Source organism: Sturnira hondurensis, unplaced genomic scaffold (assembly GCF_014824575.4).
Source record: "Sturnira hondurensis isolate 20B ecotype Veracruz unplaced genomic scaffold, ASM1482457v3 Scaffold0003213, whole genome shotgun sequence".
NCBI classification, from domain to species: domain Eukaryota; kingdom Metazoa; phylum Chordata; class Mammalia; order Chiroptera; family Phyllostomidae; genus Sturnira; species Sturnira hondurensis.
The window spans coordinates 468,794-486,141 of NW_028075844.1; the positions used below are offsets into that span (position 1 = coordinate 468,794).

The 17,348-nt window shown below is 48.3% G+C and overlaps 1 protein-coding gene across 3 annotated transcripts; it reads right to left on the bottom strand.

Annotated features, from left to right (window-relative positions):
* Positions 1 to 110: 110 nt before the first annotated feature.
* Positions 111 to 17,043, bottom strand: IL27RA (interleukin 27 receptor subunit alpha). Of its 3 annotated transcripts, none has more exons than XM_037041818.1 (14): positions 16,950 to 17,043; positions 16,423 to 16,540; positions 13,294 to 13,451; positions 13,056 to 13,213; positions 10,234 to 10,393; positions 10,072 to 10,145; positions 6,483 to 6,666; positions 6,197 to 6,385; positions 3,836 to 3,937; positions 3,605 to 3,763; positions 1,699 to 1,824; positions 1,211 to 1,304; positions 946 to 1,093; positions 111 to 821 (listed from the first exon to the last, which is right to left on the bottom strand). In XM_037041818.1, the coding sequence occupies exons 1-14, from the start codon at positions 17,023 to 17,025 to the stop codon at positions 579 to 581; spliced, it is 1,989 nt and encodes a 662-aa protein (XP_036897713.1). In that variant the 5' UTR covers positions 17,026 to 17,043; the 3' UTR covers positions 111 to 578. The 3 variants fall into 3 exon arrangements, with proteins under 3 accessions (XP_036897713.1, XP_036897714.1, XP_036897715.1); XM_037041819.1 differs by having other exon boundaries at positions 112 to 821; positions 946 to 1,039; XM_037041820.1 differs by lacking the exon at positions 1,211 to 1,304 and having other exon boundaries at positions 730 to 821; positions 946 to 1,039.
* Between the last annotated feature and the right edge of the window lie 305 nt (positions 17,044 to 17,348).

The following is a 17,348-nucleotide window of genomic DNA, read 5'->3' on the forward strand; positions in this document are numbered from 1 at the left end:
ACCACCATACCATCTCCTGGTGGGAAATTGAGGCCTTCACTTGGCTAGAATCAAATTATGAGTCAGTGACTATACAAGTACAGCTGCTGTAACAAAAGATCTCAAGCTACAGTAACTATAAAAACATAAATTTATTTCTCTGGGTGGCTCTGATCCATGCAGTCACTCAGGGACTCAGGTTCCTTTCCACTTCTTGCCCCGACCCTCCCCTTGGGTCTGGCTGAAGCTAACTCATGCCATGTGGATGTTCTTCCAGCTCATGGGAAAGGGAAGAGACTATGGAGGAGCCCCACCCAGTCCCAGCTTTGGCACAAGTCACTTCTGCTTACATTCCATTGGTGAGGACTACATGCATGGACCCACCTAGCTGTAAGAGAGGCTGGGAGTGAACCCAGCTATAGTTCTGTTACAGTAGAGGGACAGATTTGGGGAAGTGGCTGCCACTCTGGATTTTGTATATGTTCTTTTATTCCTTCATCCATCCATACATTGCCTATAGGGCCAGGTCCTCTTCTGTAGAGGTCCTTCAATCTCAGGTCTTCCTGGCTGGGTATCCTCTGGTGAGTGGCTCTATGTCTCTAAGCCTCAGTGTCTTCAGTTGTCAAATAAGTACTCCTCTCCTGGCCTAGTTCAGGCCAAACCCTGGGGCCTGGGGGCGGAGGGCCCAGTAGGCCCAGCTCCTCAGGTGTGGGTAGAAAGTGCTTCTCATATCCAGAATCAAGCCGGGAGGAGGCCTGGGGGTGCTCTACAACTGGCACTGGCTCCACCTCCTCCACCTCCAAAGTGGGCGAGTCCCTGGGGGGCTGGGCCTGGGGTATTTCCTGGGAAGAGAGATAGCTGAGTTTATGGCCCCCATTCTCCCTCAATGCTTCTACCCACTCCCCTGTCTCAGCATTGCCCAATCCCCTGAAGGTTCCCAACAAGCCAGTGAGTGTTTCTGCTCACCTCTACATGGGGCTTGCTGGAATTGCTGTTGGCAGGATCGGGGACTTTCTCCCAGACCCAACGGGGCAGTACCTTGTGCTGTAGGTGGAGGCACCTGGAAGGCAGGTAAGACTCAGGGAAGAGAATCCAAGTGGCCAGGTACTGATGCCTAGGTTGCAGGGACCAGGAATGTCACAGCCCTGGGGTGTCCCCTCACCCCAGAAGCTCAGTTATTGCCCAGTTGCTCTTCCCACTGTACAGAAGCCCATATGTCTGACTGCCTCACCTTCCAGAGGTAGCCAGGCTTAAGCCACAGCATGTCAGGAACAAGCCCCACAGGAGAATGAAAACTGGCAGAATTTTCAACTTTAGGGTATTATCTGGGGGAGAGGAGCAAAAGAAGAGTCAGACACCAGGAGTGGGGAGGGGGCAGGTAAGGCTCACTGATGTACTGGGCTTGGGTGAGGGAGATGGATAAATGAGCAGGACTTATGAAAATGGGTAGGAGCTACATATGGGGAAAATCTTGGAGTGGGAGTGGGGCTTGTGAACAGAGCAGTAATCGGTGAAAGGTCAAGGTTAGAGATGGGCGAAATGGTCAGAGACACACGTTGCCTGATAACCTACAGTAGTATTTAGCAGAATCAAAATGCATCATCAATAACTATCCCCTAAGGCAAAAGATTGCCCAAACACTGAAGCCCAGAGAACCATTCCATATCCCCTTAAAATGGAGCAGGCCCCCTACCACGGCACTTCCATCGCAGCCCCTACCTGGCAGATGAAGCCGGAGGCTGGGACCAGGAGGGCCCTGTCCTGCGATGGTGGATGCCGTCATCCACAGCTCACAGGGACCCCAGGGAAGGCTGGGTAGGGTGATTTTCTGGGTGCTGCCACTCACTGAAGGACAAACCCAGAAAGGTTAGGGAGATAGTCAAGTCCTACCTTTGGGCCTTTGCATGTGCTTTCTGTCTGTGACACTCCCCCAGATACCTACATGGCTCCCTCCTTCAGGTCTTTGCACAAATGTTGCCTCCCTAAGACCTTCCCTTACCCCATCACATATAAAATTTCATCTTCTTCCCAACCCACCTTTCCTGCTTTATTCTCTACCCGGCACTGATCACCATCTGACACATTGCTTACTTTGACACAGGCATACTTTGCTTATGCCTGTATTCTCCCCATTAGAAAGTAAGCCCCACAAAGGCCATATTCCCAGGACCTGGGTCAACCTGGCACATAGAAAGCACTAAAAAAAGATACAGATTTATTACACAAGAATAAATGAGTACCACATCCCTCGCCTGCACAGAACCCAGTGGAGGGAGACCCCTTAGACCCAGGGTGGACATCTGGACCTTCCAGAGCTATTTTTGTTTATTTATTTATTTTTACTGAATTGATTTTTTAAGCCAAAAAGGAAGGAATTTTTCATTTATTATAGGATTATAGGAGACATGAACAGGGATCAAGGTACACTGCCAAAGAAAGATGCCCAAGCTAAGTCATCAAATGAAAAAAGAACAGTGATGTAAAACATCACTGTCAGATTCATGGGCCAAACACTATCCTACAACATGGTACTCTTTTAATAATAATAGGTATAAGTTTTAACCTAATGACATATGTGTATGTGTATATATGTTTGTAAGATACAGTCATGGAAGAGTACACTAAGAAAGTGGACTTTATCAATTAGGGACACATGTGAAGTACTGAATGTTTTGGGATGGAGGGACACCAAGGACTCTAGGGAACAAAGTGCGAGCATGGGGTAAACTGAAACAATATTGGCAATATGTAGGTAATTGCTGAAGCTGGAAGGTGGTGGGCATATGAGGACTTGTTATATTCTCCCTAGAAATCTTTAAAAAGCCAATATGCACATAGGAAAACCTGGAAGCTCTGTTGTCCATATCAGTGAAATGACAAAAATGCTGATATTCTTGATGACATGTGCCCGCTTTTGGAACAAGCACAGACAATTTTTGTAGTTAGGAAAGAAAAGGGTAATCAGGATGCTTTATAAAAAGGAATTTGTGGCCCTGGCTGGTGTAGCTCAGTGGATTGTGCACCGGCCTTCAAGCCAGGGGGTTACCAGTTCAATTCCCAGTCAGGGCACATGTCTGGGCTGCAGTGAGAGACAACCACACATTGATGTTTCTCTCTCTCTCCCTCCCTCCCTTCCCTTCTCTAAAAATAAATAAATTAAATATTTAAAAAATAAAAAGGAATTTGTGCCCAGAGTAAAAATTTAGCCTATACTCAAAGGTATGAAAAAGAAATAAAAATCATATGTAATCCTACAATCCTGTTGACACTGATGGAAATTTATTTCTGCCTCTGCTTTGCTCAATGCTGGGTTTATTTTACAAAAAATGGAACCATTCCACATAGTTTTGAATCCTTTTATCTTTTTCACTTAATAAAATTTGACAGGCATCTTTCAATGCCAATAAATATAGATTGGAGTCTTTTCATTTTTAATGGCCAAATGACAGTACGTTACACTGAGAGCCACCAGGGTTATTGTCCATCAGGGAACTGATAACATCATGCATTCTCTCAGGGGCTGACAGGGAACCAGATGGGCCCAAATGAGGACAAGGGGAGAAGCAGACTGATAGGTGGGTCTTGCGGGGTCTGGGAGCAAGGGACGAGAGGCAGAAAAGCTCACCATTCATGCAGACAGAAGGCCTGGTCCCACTCTGTGCACACAAGGTGTAGTGGGTGAGAAGGCCCCGAAGTTGGTGCCTTGGGACCTCTCCCCAGGCTATGGTGGGGGTCCCTGGGGGCGCATCCTGGAGTCGCCAAAGCGCTGGGCCTACTAAAGGTGCTGCAGAGAAAGCCAGTGGGTTAAGGTCTGCCGCGGTTCCAGGACCCTCCATCTTCCAGCCCCATTGCTTACCTAGTTCCTCTCTGAAACTCCAGACTGAGGGAGCAGGGTACAAGCCCCTGGGAGAGACCGCCGTCACTGTGATTCGATAGGGAACCCCTCTTTCGAAATTCCCTGGGATGGGGGCGAGGTAGGAACAAAGACCAGTTCAAGGTGGCTCCTCCTACCCCACTCGTTTCCTAGGTAAAAGGAGCCTTCATTCGGGTTTCCAGACAGAAATACTGAGATCAAGATCTGGGTGTGAGTCACTTATCCAGGGAGTAAACCCAGAAAACACCCCGGGGGCCAGTAGGGGAGCGGAATCGGTAAAAAAAAAAAAAAAAAAAAAAAAAAGCAGGGAATAAACAGTGCGTTGGAGAGTAAATTCCCAGTGTGCACAACGGAGGTTTACTCCCACTAGTGACCTCTGGGAGGCAGCAGAGAGCACGCTACTGAGACCCATTCAGTTCCAGAAGGGAGCTGGGATTTGTCATTGGTCTGGGCGGCACCTGAAGCGGCTTAACTCCCTGAACTTCCAGCCTTCTGCCCAGGCAGGCAAAATGCTTCAGGGACCAGGAACAGACCTCAGGCCAGAAGATGCTGGAGGCTGGGAGATGGTCAAACACAGAGCTAGGGTGGGGGCCCTGATCCCACCCATCACAGTTAAGTGAGGTTCCTGCAGTCCCCCCTCAAAACTACTGCTGCTGCATGGCCTTCCCCAACTGGGAATTTTCCAGAATTGAAGCTCCTCTTCTTTTGTCCATGTACACTTACGGGCCTCAGGACTCCTTCCTGCATTTCTCACTTAACCCCTTCTCATGCTCTCCCAAGTTCTTAACCTCAAAGAAGGATTCCCCAATGTCAAGCCCTAGCCTGGAATTCATTGCTGGGCCCAAGGCCTGACATTTGAGTCTCCTAGACAACTTCACCTGGATAAGCTTCTCAGATGCAAACTTATCAAATGGGTCCCCAAAATTCTGTTCCAAGACTCCCCAACCAGAACTTGCCTGCTTCTCTCCCCTCCTAAGTCCCACCTGGAGCACTCCTCATCTCCTGCCTGGACAAGCACAGTTCCGTCTCTCAGCTTCCACCACCATCCACTCAACATAGTCTGTTCCTCCCCCCACAGTGGCCAGAGGGTGCCTGTGAGCACCTGAGTCAGGCCACCTCCCTCCTCTGTTCAGAATCCTCTATGGCTCCCACCTTACTCAGACAAAAAAAGGCAAAGTCCTCCCTGTGGCCCAAAAGGCCTTTCACACTCTGTCCCATTACCTCTCTGCCCTTACCTCCTCCCACTCTCCCTCTCACTCATTCCAGTCCTGTCATACTGGTCTCCTTACTGACTCTAACACACCAGACACATTCTTGCCTCGGTGCCTTCGCACTGTCTGTTCCCTCTTGCTCTCTTTTCACCTCCTTTAGGCCTTAGCCCAAATGCTACTTTCCCAGAGAGGCCTTTCCTAACCTTTCTTTCTAAAATAGCAACTTTTACCCTGGCTGGTATAGCTCAGTGGATTGAGTGCCAGCCTACAAACCAAAGGGTCACTGATTCGATACCCAGTCAGGGCACATGCCTGGGTTGCAGGCCATGTCCCCAGTTGGGGACAGGCAAGAGGCAACCATACATCGATGTTTCCCTCTTTTTCTCTCTCCTTTCCTCTCTCTCTAAAAATAAGTAACATCTTTAAAAATATAAAATAGTGGCTCTCCCTCCCTCCCCTTACACTGACTTATTTTGCCCCAATTGCACTATAGGTACTTGTTTTGGTTTCATTGGCTGCCTGCCCCATGAGAATATTGGCTCATGAGGGCAGGAACGTTGCAGAGAGGGAAAGTGGAGTGATGGCTTAGGGTTTGGTTTCAAGAGCCTGACTATGTCATTTATGTCCTAGTTCGAGCCCTGGCCGGGTAGCTTACTTAGTTAGAGCATCGTCCCAATAGGCCAAGGTTGCAGGTTGGATTCCTGGTCAGGGCACATACTAAAATAAGTGAAACTAAAAGCTGACGTTTCTCTCTGTCTCTGTCTCTCTCTCCCCACCTTTCCTCTCTCTCTCTGAAATCAACAAATAAAAATTTAAAATAAATAAATTCTGGTCCTACCACCTATTTGCTGTGAGCCCTCAGGTAAGTTATTTAACCATCCTGGGCCTTTCTCATCATCTGTAAATCAAGCACGACAGTAGCAGAAACCTATTTTATATGGAAGTTTGAATGATTTACTGGGTATAAGTGCCAACAGCTATCATTGTGTACCAGTGTCTAGAACAGAGCCTGACACATGATGGGTGGTCAATGAATTAATGATACTTTAAGTGTAACACTCTTTCCTGCATACCCACCCATTAGCCTGCTCTCCAACAGCTGGGATGGAGCCCAGGTGCACAGGTGCCTCACCTTGCAACACAGCACTGAGGTTCCCAGGGGGAAGCCGGACCCAGCTGAGGTTCTCCAGGGGCTCTCCATCTTGAGCCCAGTCCACCACATGTTCCTGTGGCTCCCCAGACCCCTGTTGCCAAGTCACCAGCAGCTCTGTGCTCCCAGCAATGCTACTGACCACCACACCACGAGGGGCAGAGCCTGAATCTGGAGGACAAGAAAGAGAAGCCTCAGTTGCCCTCTCAGGAGGCCCCCTCCTGAGCACTTCCAGGGCACTGAGTGGAGGAAGTTCATAACCTCTTACCCAAGCAGACCAAAGAAAGGTTGGTGAGAGGCTCCCAGCTTGTGGCATTGACAGCGGACACGGCAACCCTCTCTGCCTGGATTGGAATGGAGGAGCTACAGCAGGGAGTCTCCCAGGAGATCAGTTCCTGACCTTTAACCTGGAACCAGACTCTATAGCTTGCCTGCACACACTGCCCTGGGGCCTGAGGGATGAAGGAAAGAAAGGATTAATATCTCCCATTTATCAGCCCTGGCAGGTGTGGCTCAGTGGATTGAGTGCCAGCCTGTGGACCAAAGGGTGGCCAGTTCAGGGCACATGCCTGGGTTGCAGGCCAGGTCCCCAGTAGAGGGACCATGAGGGGCAACCACACATTGATATTTTTCTCCCTTTCTTTCTCCCTTCCTTCTCCTCTCTAAAAATAACTAACTAGCCCTGGCTGGTGTAGCTCAGTGGATTGAGCACAGGCCTGTGAACCAGAGGATCACGGTTCAATTCCCAGTCAGGGCATATTCCTGGGTTGCAGGTTGGTTCCCTGCAGGCCAACTCCTAGCAGGGGATGCACAAAAGGCAACCATACATTGATGTTTCTCTCCCTCTCTCCTTCCCCTTTAAAGATACATAAATAAATAAAATCTTTAAAAAAAATAAAAATAACTAACTAAAATCTTAAAAGAAAATATCCCCCATTTATCAGACACCTACTATGTAACACAGTGAGGTCACCTGACATACCAAACAGTGAAATATTTTTGTTGGCTCCACTTTACAGATAGGAAATGGAGCCTCAGAGAAACTCAGTGGTAGAGGTGGGATTATAATACAGGGCCAGGGCCAGGAACAGTGCCAGGTGATTGAGGTACCCACCTTGGTTGTAAACTTTAAGGGGGAGGATACCAAAAACACAGTAATAAAGATGAATAACATTTTAATCAATCAAAATTGAGGCCAAAAACCCCCATAACCAACCAAGATTTTTATGATTTCAAGATTTAAGTAAAGGCAGGATCTGACCCTGCACATGTACAGCTCCACCTCACTCACCTCGCCCTGGTCTATATCCTGGGAAGCCCTTAGGGATTTCAGAATGCCTGCTGCTGCATAGAGTGCTTGTTACACATAATAAAGAGGATGGCACCCTCTAGGGGCATCTCAGAAAATCATGCGAATTTTTCTTTGCCTCAATGACTGGTATTTGACGGACAAATCAGGGATGCCACACTGTGAAACAAAAATCTGTCCATGACCCTTACGACTTTTTAATGTTATCCCCACTGGAAACTCTTGTAGATGAAAAACCTTTCTAGTAATTGATCCTAGAACCAAACCAAACCAAATATACATATATATTTGGGGGGGGTGCGGTTTGTTTTGTTTTGTTTTGTTTTAAGATTTTATTTATTTATCATCAGAGAGGAAGGGAAGGAGAGAAGGAGAGAAACATCAATGTATGGTTGCCTCTCGTGAGTCCCCTGCTGGGAACTGGCCTGCAACCCAGGCATGTGCCCTGACTGGGAATCGAACCGTGATCGTGTGGTTCACAGGCCCGAGCTCAATCCACTGAGCCACACCAGCCAGGGCGGTTTTAATAGTCACTGAATCTTTAAATATTCAGAACACATGGGGGCTTGCTAGGCAGTTTTTACTATCAACTCCCAGTACAATCTGTGTTTTGATCAGAGAATTTTGAAATGTGCCTGCATCACCTCCCTGGAAATTGGCTCTAGAGCATGACATGTTGATTTTGGTGAAAGTCCTGTTTGTACATGGAAAGACTGCATATTCTGAGTTTACTATATGAGTCCATTAGATTGTTTGTTGATTGCATGCTATATATTCTAGATCTTGACTTATTTTCCATCTATCTGTTATGAAATTACTGAGTGGCATGATAAAATCTCCCACAAAGGTAGTGAATTCATACACTTCTCCTGTAGTTCTGCTAATTTTTGCTTTATGTATTTTAAAGTCATGTTATTAAGTATATACAGATTTAGTACTCTTACATTATCCTGGTGGGCTAAATTTTTTGCCATTACATAGAACCTTATTTCCACTTTATCTTCTACTGAATGTTAAAAGTAGAATATTGTACTACCATACATATATATATATATATTCTTTAAAGATTTTATTTATTTATCTTTAGAGGGGAAGGGAAGGAGAGAGGGAGAGAAATATCAATGTATGGTTGCCTCTCGTGAGTCCCCTGCTGGGAACTGGCCTGCATCCCAGGCATGTACTACCATATATATTTTAAAATATGTGTATACCTGGATTACAGTATCTAGATATTTTATTTCAGGATGGTAAAGGGTTATTATGAAGTAATTGTTATGCAACAAAGACAATGAGGCTGTGAATTTGTTTGAAAGCCAGTGATCTCAGCTCTGCCACTTACTAGTTGTGCATTTTACAGTGATCTGTGTCTCATTTTTCTCATCTACAAAGTTATTTGATCTAAGTAAGTGTGTAGGTTAGTGGCACATAGTAAGAGCTCTATAAGTGTTTTGTAATAGTTAAAATTAATGATATTAGATTGAGTGACTCAAAAAGATATAGGCCCACCCTGGCTGGTGTAGCTAAGTGGATTGAGCACGGGCCTGCGAACCACAGGATCGCGGTTCAATTCCCAGTCAGGGCACATGCCTGGGTTGCAGGCCAGTTCCTAGCAGGGGACTCATGAGAGGCAACCATACATTGATATTTCTCTCCTTCTCTTCCCCTCTAAAGACAAATAAATAAATCTTAAAAAAAAAAAGATATAGGCCCACCCTGCCTGGTATGACTCAGTGGGCTGAGTGCTGGCCTGCAAACCGAAAGGTCACCAGTTGGATTCTTGGTCAGGGTACACGCCTGGTGGCAGGCCAGGGTCCCAGTTTGGGGTGTGCCAGAGGCAACCAATCAATGTTTCTCTCTCACACCGATGTTTCTCTCCCTCTTTTTCTCCCTCCCTTCCCTTCTCTCTAAAAATAAATAAATATATATATTTTTAAAAAAGAAGACATGGGCCCTGTTGTTTTGTTCTTTGCCATATTTACTGTGAGCTAGGGCCTAGCAATGCTTGGAACACAGTAGGTACTCAACAGATTTGGATCAGTGAGGACTATGGTACCCTTCCTTGTCTGTCAACTCATAATGCCCTTCTGGGGACACTAGCTGCTGTCCCCACTGCCTAGAACGCATGCATCCATCTTCCTGTTTCAGCTCAGAGCTCCCAGCCGGTGGAGGTATGCTCTGGGCCCAGCCTGTGTCAGGACCTTTCTGAGCATTCCCCTCCTTTAAGCCCTGAAGCAACCTCAAGGGGGCAGTACAGTAACTTCTGTCTTCTTTAGTTCATTGTAATTAAGGCTTTCTGGTCATGTGGCAGAGAAATGTCACTGGTCCCCCCACAACTCACCTTCCACAGAAGCAGGGATTTCTGTCCACCNAGCCGGTGGAGGTATGCTCTGGGCCCAGCCTGTGTCAGGACCTTTCTGAGCATTCCCCTCCTTTAAGCCCTGAAGCAACCTCAAGGGGGCAGTACAGTAACTTCTGTCTTCTTTAGTTCATTGTAATTAAGGCTTTCTGGTCATGTGGCAGAGAAATGTCACTGGTCCCCACAACTCACCTTCCACAGAAGCAGGGATTTCTGTCCACCTTGTGTCTCACAGAGGTTCCCTGATATCCACACATCTTTTGGAGCTGACAGGGGCACAAATGGAAAGGGCATGACTGGACAGACCTCCAGGAGAGGGGATGAAGGTACAGGGGTAAGCCAGGAGATCCTTACCAGAGTGCAGCGTCTGGAAAGACAGAATGGGGCTCCACTCGCCCCACAGATCCTCCTCTTTCTCCATTCGGCAGCGTCCTGACACCTCATAGCCAGTGGCTAACTCTAGGCCCTGGATTTCAACAGGGGTCAGGGGTATGGACTTCAGTTCTGGTTCCAGCTGGAGAGAGAGTCAGGAGAGAGCAATGAGCCCGAGAGCTGAGTTGACAGTGTTTGATCTCATATGTCATTAGGGTAGCCAACTACCCTGCTCTGCCTGGGACTGAGAGGGTTCCCAAGACACCAGACTTTTGGTTTTAAAAGTGGGACCTATGTGCCAGGTATGGCAGTAGGTATTAAATTATATTATTACCACCATTTTACAGGTTAGGAAAACTGCGGTCCAGAGAGAGGAAGTGACTTGCCCTAGGTCGTATGTAGACCTGGTGAGTGTGGGAGCTGAGGTTTGTACCAAGGCAGTCAGATTCCAAAGTCTGCACCTCAGCATTGCTTTGAGTTGCACGAATAATCACAATGACAAGTCTGCTCTATGTTACGGTGTTCTGCATCAAAAGCTGTGGCTGAAAGAGTTGGTTATCCACAATATTCATTCTCCCCTTCTTCCTCTGGAAATAAAACCTCTCAGTATCAGCTGGGAGCATGGCTATGAAGAATGAAGAACATTTCCCAGCCTCTGTTAGAGTGAAGTGAGACCATGTAACTAAGTTCTGGACACTGAGATATGAACTGATACATGCAGCTTCCGGGGTGTGCTCTTATGGCAGGCCCCCCAACTCCATCTGGGGTCCCACTACCCTGGGGTTGTCTTCCACCTTCTTTTACGTGAGCTTGGGAAAGTTGCTTAACTTCTCTGATGTTCAGCTTCCCCATCTATGAGCTAGAGATCTTCAAAGCGTCTGTTATGTAGAGAGGTTGGGGGATTTTTCAAGATAATCCCTGCTGACTGCATAGCCTGGGACCTGATGCTCAGCAGGTCTCAGAAATGTCAGCTGCTTTTATTCTTTTTGAGTGTTTAATGAGAACCAGGCCCTGCTCCTCATCTGTAAAATGATGCTAACTGCTGCTATTATTTTAGGGTTAACATAAACTATTTGAGTACTTTTATTCATTCACAAAAATGTCCAAAAAAAGTTTATTGTTTCTCAAAAATTCCAAGTGGAAAATGGCCTCCAGCCACAGCGCCTGGTTTTCAGGCTGTCCAATTCCACCTTCTTCCCCTCAATGACGCACACCCAGACCCACAGGCAGGGACGGCTCTGCAGCCCTAGCCCACCTGAGTAGGTACCGAAGAAAAAACCTTCATTCCTACTCCCCAAGACCAGACCAGGCAAGGTCATCAAGAATAAATCCATTTTACAACCAGAGCGGGGGAAGGAAAGGGCAAGCCAACCCCAGCAGCCAACCCCAACGACCTTGTTAACCACGGCTGCCCTTTCACTCTTCTCGGCCCCTCCCCAGGACTGGAAATTACTGGAAGAACAGAACTAACTGCTCTCTACAGCCACAGGCAGAAGATAACAATGGAACACACTGCAGCCTCCTGTTACAAACTACAGCCAAGGGCCACACAATAGCAACCCCACATGCTATTTTAATCCAATTATAATCCAAAGGACACTGATGTACCCCTCAGTGCTGGTACATCTCTCCACACCACGTCCCTCTCCTTTCTTGGAGGGTGAATAAAATCTTTATTTTCTAAAATTAAAAAAAAATCCGCCCTGGCTGGTGTAGCTCAGTGGATTGAGCGCGGGCCTGCGAACCAGACAATCGCGGTTCGATTCCTAGTCAGGGCACATGCTTGGGTTGCAGGCCAGTTCCTGGCAGGGGCCAGTTCCCTGCAGGAGATGCACAAGAAGCAACCATACATTGATGTTTCCTTCCTCTCTCTTTCCCTTCCCCTCTAAAGATAAATAAATAAAAGAAAAAAAAAAAAAGAAAGCACACCAAAGCAGCTGGTGTTTAAAAAAAAAAAAAAATCCAAGTGGAATTTGGATTGAGACTGCATGAAATTTATAGATTTGGGGGGGGTAATTTTTAATTAAAAATATTTTATATATATTTATTGATGTCAGAGAGAGAGATGAAGGGAGAGAGAGAAATATCAATATAAAAGAAGTATCAATAGAGGGGGGAATTTCAGGGGAAAAGGGGTAGGACTTGCAGGAACAAATATAAAGGACACATGGACAAAAACTAGGGGGGATGGAAATGGAGGGAGATGGGGAGGGGTGGGTGGGCTGGGATGGGAGTAAAAGACAGAAAACTGTACTTGAACAACAATTAGAATAAAAATTAAAAAAAAAAAAGAAATATCAATTGGTTGCCTCAACTGGGGATCAAACCTGCAACCTAGGCATGTGCCCTGACCAGGAATCAAACCCATAATGCTGGGTTTACAGGATGACGCTCCAACCAACTGGGCCACACCAGCTAGGGCAAGGGGGTAATTCTTTTTTTTTTTTGAAGATTTTATTTACTTATCTTTAGAGGGTAAGGGAAGGAGAGAGGGATAGAAATATCAATGTGTAGTTGCCTCTCATGTGTCCCCTGCTGGGAACCGGCCTGCAACCCAGGCATGTGCCCTGACTGGGAATCGAACCACAATCCCTTAGTTGGCAGGCTCGCGCTCAATCCACTGAGCTATGCCAGCCAGGGCACAAGGGGGTAATTCTTTAGTTGAAGAATGAATATATATGTTCACTTCTTTTGTGTGGATGCAGACAGACTCCAAGGGCAGGTAAGAAATGCCCCTGGGCTTGGCCTCTCATCTAGGGATGATGCCCTGAACAGCGTTGGGGGAAAGCCCCTTTGACACTCACCAGGGTCCAAGCCATCTGTTGGCATTTTCGGTAGTGGAACTGGCAGACCAGGACCTTATGCGGTGGCCATGCAGGTGGGGACCAATGGACAGTGGCCTCCAGGGGGTCGTCTTCTGTAAAATCCACATCAGGGTCCAGATGGGGGGCTTCCGGCTTCACTGAGGGGAGGCCAGGGCACATTGAGTCAGGGCCTCTGGCACCAACCCCACCAGGTAGCATCCCCCCTCCTGCCTGTTACTTTGTGTCTCCAGGTTCACGAAGACTGGGGGCCAGAGAGGCTGGCCTGCCTTGGCCCCCCAGACAAGGAGCTCATCCGACGCAGTGAACCGTTCCCGTGGGATGGTCACCCAGCTCCACCCGGTCGGCACCGCCACAGTCCAGGTTCTGTTGGAATGACTGTGAGGAAAGATGTGGGAGTTGAGGGGAGGTGTACACAGGGCTGGGCCCAACCCACAGTAACAACTGCTCCACCTGGGTTCAAATATCAGCTCTGCTGCTTTAGAGCTGTGTGACCTCAAGCAAGCAACTTAACTTCTCTGTGCCTCAGTTTCCTTATCTCCAAAGAGGGCAATAAAAGTACCTGCTGACAGGGCTGAAGAGAAGAGGGGAACCAATGTGATAATAAATGGGATGCATTTACAAGACCATTGGGTGCACAATACATGCACTGTGAACACTGGCTATTGCATTTATTGAGTACCTACTGTATATGCACATTTATGTCTATGCAACTATTCAGTCAACAAATATATACTGTGCAGGCCCAGTTGTAGAAACTGAAATAGGACTATGACCAAAGCAGGCAAGGACGAGCTCTCTGCTTCCCAGCGGGGGAGGCAGATGAGAGACATCAGTATGTAACTGATGGTGATGTGAGTGATACAAAGAATAAAGTCAAGCAGGATGAAGAAGATGCAGTGTGATGATGGGGTGAGGAGCGAGAGTTCTATTGTAGGGAGGGTAGTCAGGAATGATCTCTCAGATGAGGAGACATCTGAATAAAGGCCTGAAGGATGTGAGGGTAGAGCCAGGAAGAACATTTTAGGAAGTACAAAGGCCCTGGCGTAAGCAGCCTGGTGTGTTGAGGAAGAGCAAGGAGGAGCCCTGGCCCAGTGTTTCAGTTAGTTGGTGCATCGTCCCATACACCAAAAGGTTGAGGGTTCGATTCTAGGTCAGGGCATGTACCTGGGTTGTGGGTTTGATCCCCTGTTGGGGCATGTATGGGAGGCAACCAGTCGATGTTTCTCTCTCTCTCTCTCAAAAAGTCAATAAAAATATATCCTTGAGTGAGGATTAAAAAAAATAATATATAATAAAAGCATATTAAAAAAAAAGAGTGAGGAGGAGGCCCATGTGGCTGGAGCAGAGTGAATGGGAGTGTGACGGTGAGGGCAGGGAGTTGACAGGCAGATTGGGCAGCTGCTGGTGGACCTCAGGGAGGACTGGCTTTCAGTCGGGATAACCCGACTGAGCTGGGAGCCCTGAAAAGCTGTGAGCAGCAGAGGAGCAATGCGCCCTGATTCGGATGTTCACAGGTGCCCTCTGGATGCTGTGGCCAACTGTAGGGTTGAGGGTGGAAACCAGAGCCCAGGGAGGAGGAGGTGACTGCACTGTCCAGGAGAGCAATGATAGGAGATGAACCGGGGTGGGTGCTGAGGAAGTGGGGAATGCCAGACTCTGGATTAGATTTGAGGTGGGGCCAGCAAGGCTTGCTGATGGATCAGATGTGGGTGAGAGAGAGGAGCTGAGGAAGTTCCCAAGGATTGAATTTCAAAGGCTCGAAACAAGTCCTTTATAATAAACAACAACAAAACCACACGTTGGTGAAGATGTGGAGAAATGGGAACACTCATACACTGCTGGTGGGAATGTAAAAGGTCACAACTGCTGTGGAAAAGTCTGGCAGTCCCTCAAAAGTTAAGCACAGAACTGCCGTATGACCCAGTAATTCCACTCCTGGGCATATACCCAAGGGAACTGAAGACAGGGACTCAACAACTCGTACATGCATGTTCATAGCAGCACTAGTCACAATCACCACAACCCAAATGCCCATCAACAGAAGGATGAGTGAACAAAACGAGGTCCATCCATACAATGGAATATTACTCAGGCATAAAGACGAATGAAGGTCGACTATGGGCTATCACGTGGATGAACCTCGTACACACTATGCTCAGAGAAAGGAGCCAGACACAAAAACCAATTATGTCTGATTCCACTGACATGCAATGTCCAGAGCAGGCAAGTCCACAGAAACAGGAAACACACTGGTGGTGGCCAGGGGCTAGGGAAGGGGTGGGGAGTGAGTGCTCACGGGGATGGAACTTCCTTTTGGGTGACGGAGATGTTTTGGAACTAGGTAGAAATGGTGGTTGCACAACACTGTGAATGCACCAAAGCCACAGGACTGTTCACTTTAACATAGTGAATTTCATGTCATATGAACTTTACCGCATTAAAAAAAGAAAAAATCCTTTTCTGACTCCCCAATCCTCTGCCAATTAAAACTAGGTCCCCCTTTTGGAAGTGGATGGTGGTGATGGTTGCACAGCTCCATGAATGTCCTTAATGCCATGGCCTTGTATTAAAAATGATTGAGGTGCCCTGGCTGGTGTGGCTCAGTGGATTGAGCATGGGCCTGCGAACCAGAGGATTGCAGTTCGATTCCCAGTCAGGGCACATGCCTGGGTTGCAGGCCAGTTCCCAGCAGGGGACCCACGAGAGGCAACCATACATTGATGTTTCTCTCCCTCTCCTTCCCTTCCCCTCTAAAGATAGATAAAATCTTTAAAAAAATGGTTGAGGAAAAAATGGTAAATTTTATATATGTATTTTACACCATTAAAAAAAAAACCCAGCCCCCAACTCTGGTTCTTACCTTTCAATGCCCTTTTTACTCTTTCAAATTTGAAATGATTTGGAGTTTCCAGGTGTGATTCATCATGAAGGAATAGCAATTGCCCCTTGGACTGTGGGCCCGAGGAGGACCAGGCTTTCTGTCCGTCTTTTTTACTGCTGTATCTCCAGAGTGGTTAAGCTACTTGCCTAAGGCCACACAGCAATAAAAACATTTTCTCTTCACCGAGTGCCTAATTCAGTGGATCCTCAGAACCAACCCTGGGAGGCAGGTTTCATTTATCATCGCCATGTGATAGAGGAGTAGAGGAATCGAGGACTCTCAGAAGGGGAAAGTGGTCCAGGGTTGTGCAGGAAGGAAATGAGGGAACCTGGCATTGTTGAAGGGCTTGAAAGTTGGGGAGGACTGAGGGCAGGTCTCCAGGGTCCTCTCACCCAAACAAGGAGGGGACGTGGGAAGTCATCCTGCCAAAGTCTCAGTTTCCCCAAGCCACCCCATTGTACTCACTACTTCTGGCTCTGGAGGTACAGCATGGACGGAGCTCCCAGGTCCCCAAGAGACTCCCACGAGCAGTTCAAGTCACCCAAGGGTCCAACACCATAGCACCGCAGGGGCCTGAGGCTGCCTAGAAGGGAGGTGGGAGGGTCCTAGTGAAGGGGATCAATTCCTCCAGTCGCCTGCACATCCCAGAACCTGAACTTCCCCCAACTACTGAAAATCGGGGAGGTGATGGGGTCTCTTACATAAGTGAGCAGAAGCAAGAGGGCCTGGGCACCTCTACCCAGGCCTTGTGGGTAACTCCTCCCCTCCCTCAGCCAGCCACATCCTGTGACCACCCCCAAGTGCCCCCACTCCCACTCTCTGGCTTCCATCCCCTGCCTCCCATTCCCCACTCTTTTCTTCACCCCGTCCTTGCCCAAGGAGGAGCAGAGTAGCATCCACACATCTGTCATTCATTCCGCGAACTTGGAGTTCGCCCGGGAGGATTTGCGATTTAAGGGTGACAGCGCGGCAGAGCTCGCCCCAGAACTCACTGTGAGAACTAGTCCGGTGGAACAGCAGCAACAGCAGAGGCAGCAGCTGGCAGGGGGTGGCCCGGGCTCCCTTCATGGCCCCTGCCAGTGCCCCCGAGTCCCCCCACCCCCCCACCCCCCAGTCAGGCCCGGCCCTGCTGGGCCCTAGCGGACGCGCCGCAGGTCTGCAGGTCTCGCTCTCCGGATCCAGCGACCCAGCGGCAACCAGTGGCAACCAGCAGCAACGGGAAGCCGAAGCCACCCCTCCCAGCCGCCTCCGCACCTTGTGCTTGGGTCCGCCCCTTCCCCGCCGCAACGGAAAGTCCCTGGGGGAGGGGGAGTGGGACGGCCTGGGGCGTCTGGGGAAGGTGTCAGAGGGCTCGGCCTAGCTCTCCTGAAACTGAGCACCACCACCAGCAC

Bases quoted from the DNA above. Each gene is read 5' to 3' on its own strand.
- IL27RA (XM_037041818.1), bottom strand. From the start codon at position 17,025: ATGAAGGGAGCCCGGGCCACCCCCTGCCAGCTGCTGCCTCTGCTGTTG. The intron at 13,214-13,293 runs GTAACAGGCAGG...GCCTCCCCTCAG, and splicing joins CGTGAACCTGGAGACACAAA to TGAAGCCGGAAGCCCCCCAT. The intron at 3,764-3,835 runs GTAAGCAATGGG...CTTTCTCTGCAG, and splicing joins GAGTTTCAGAGAGGAACTAG to CACCTTTAGTAGGCCCAGCG.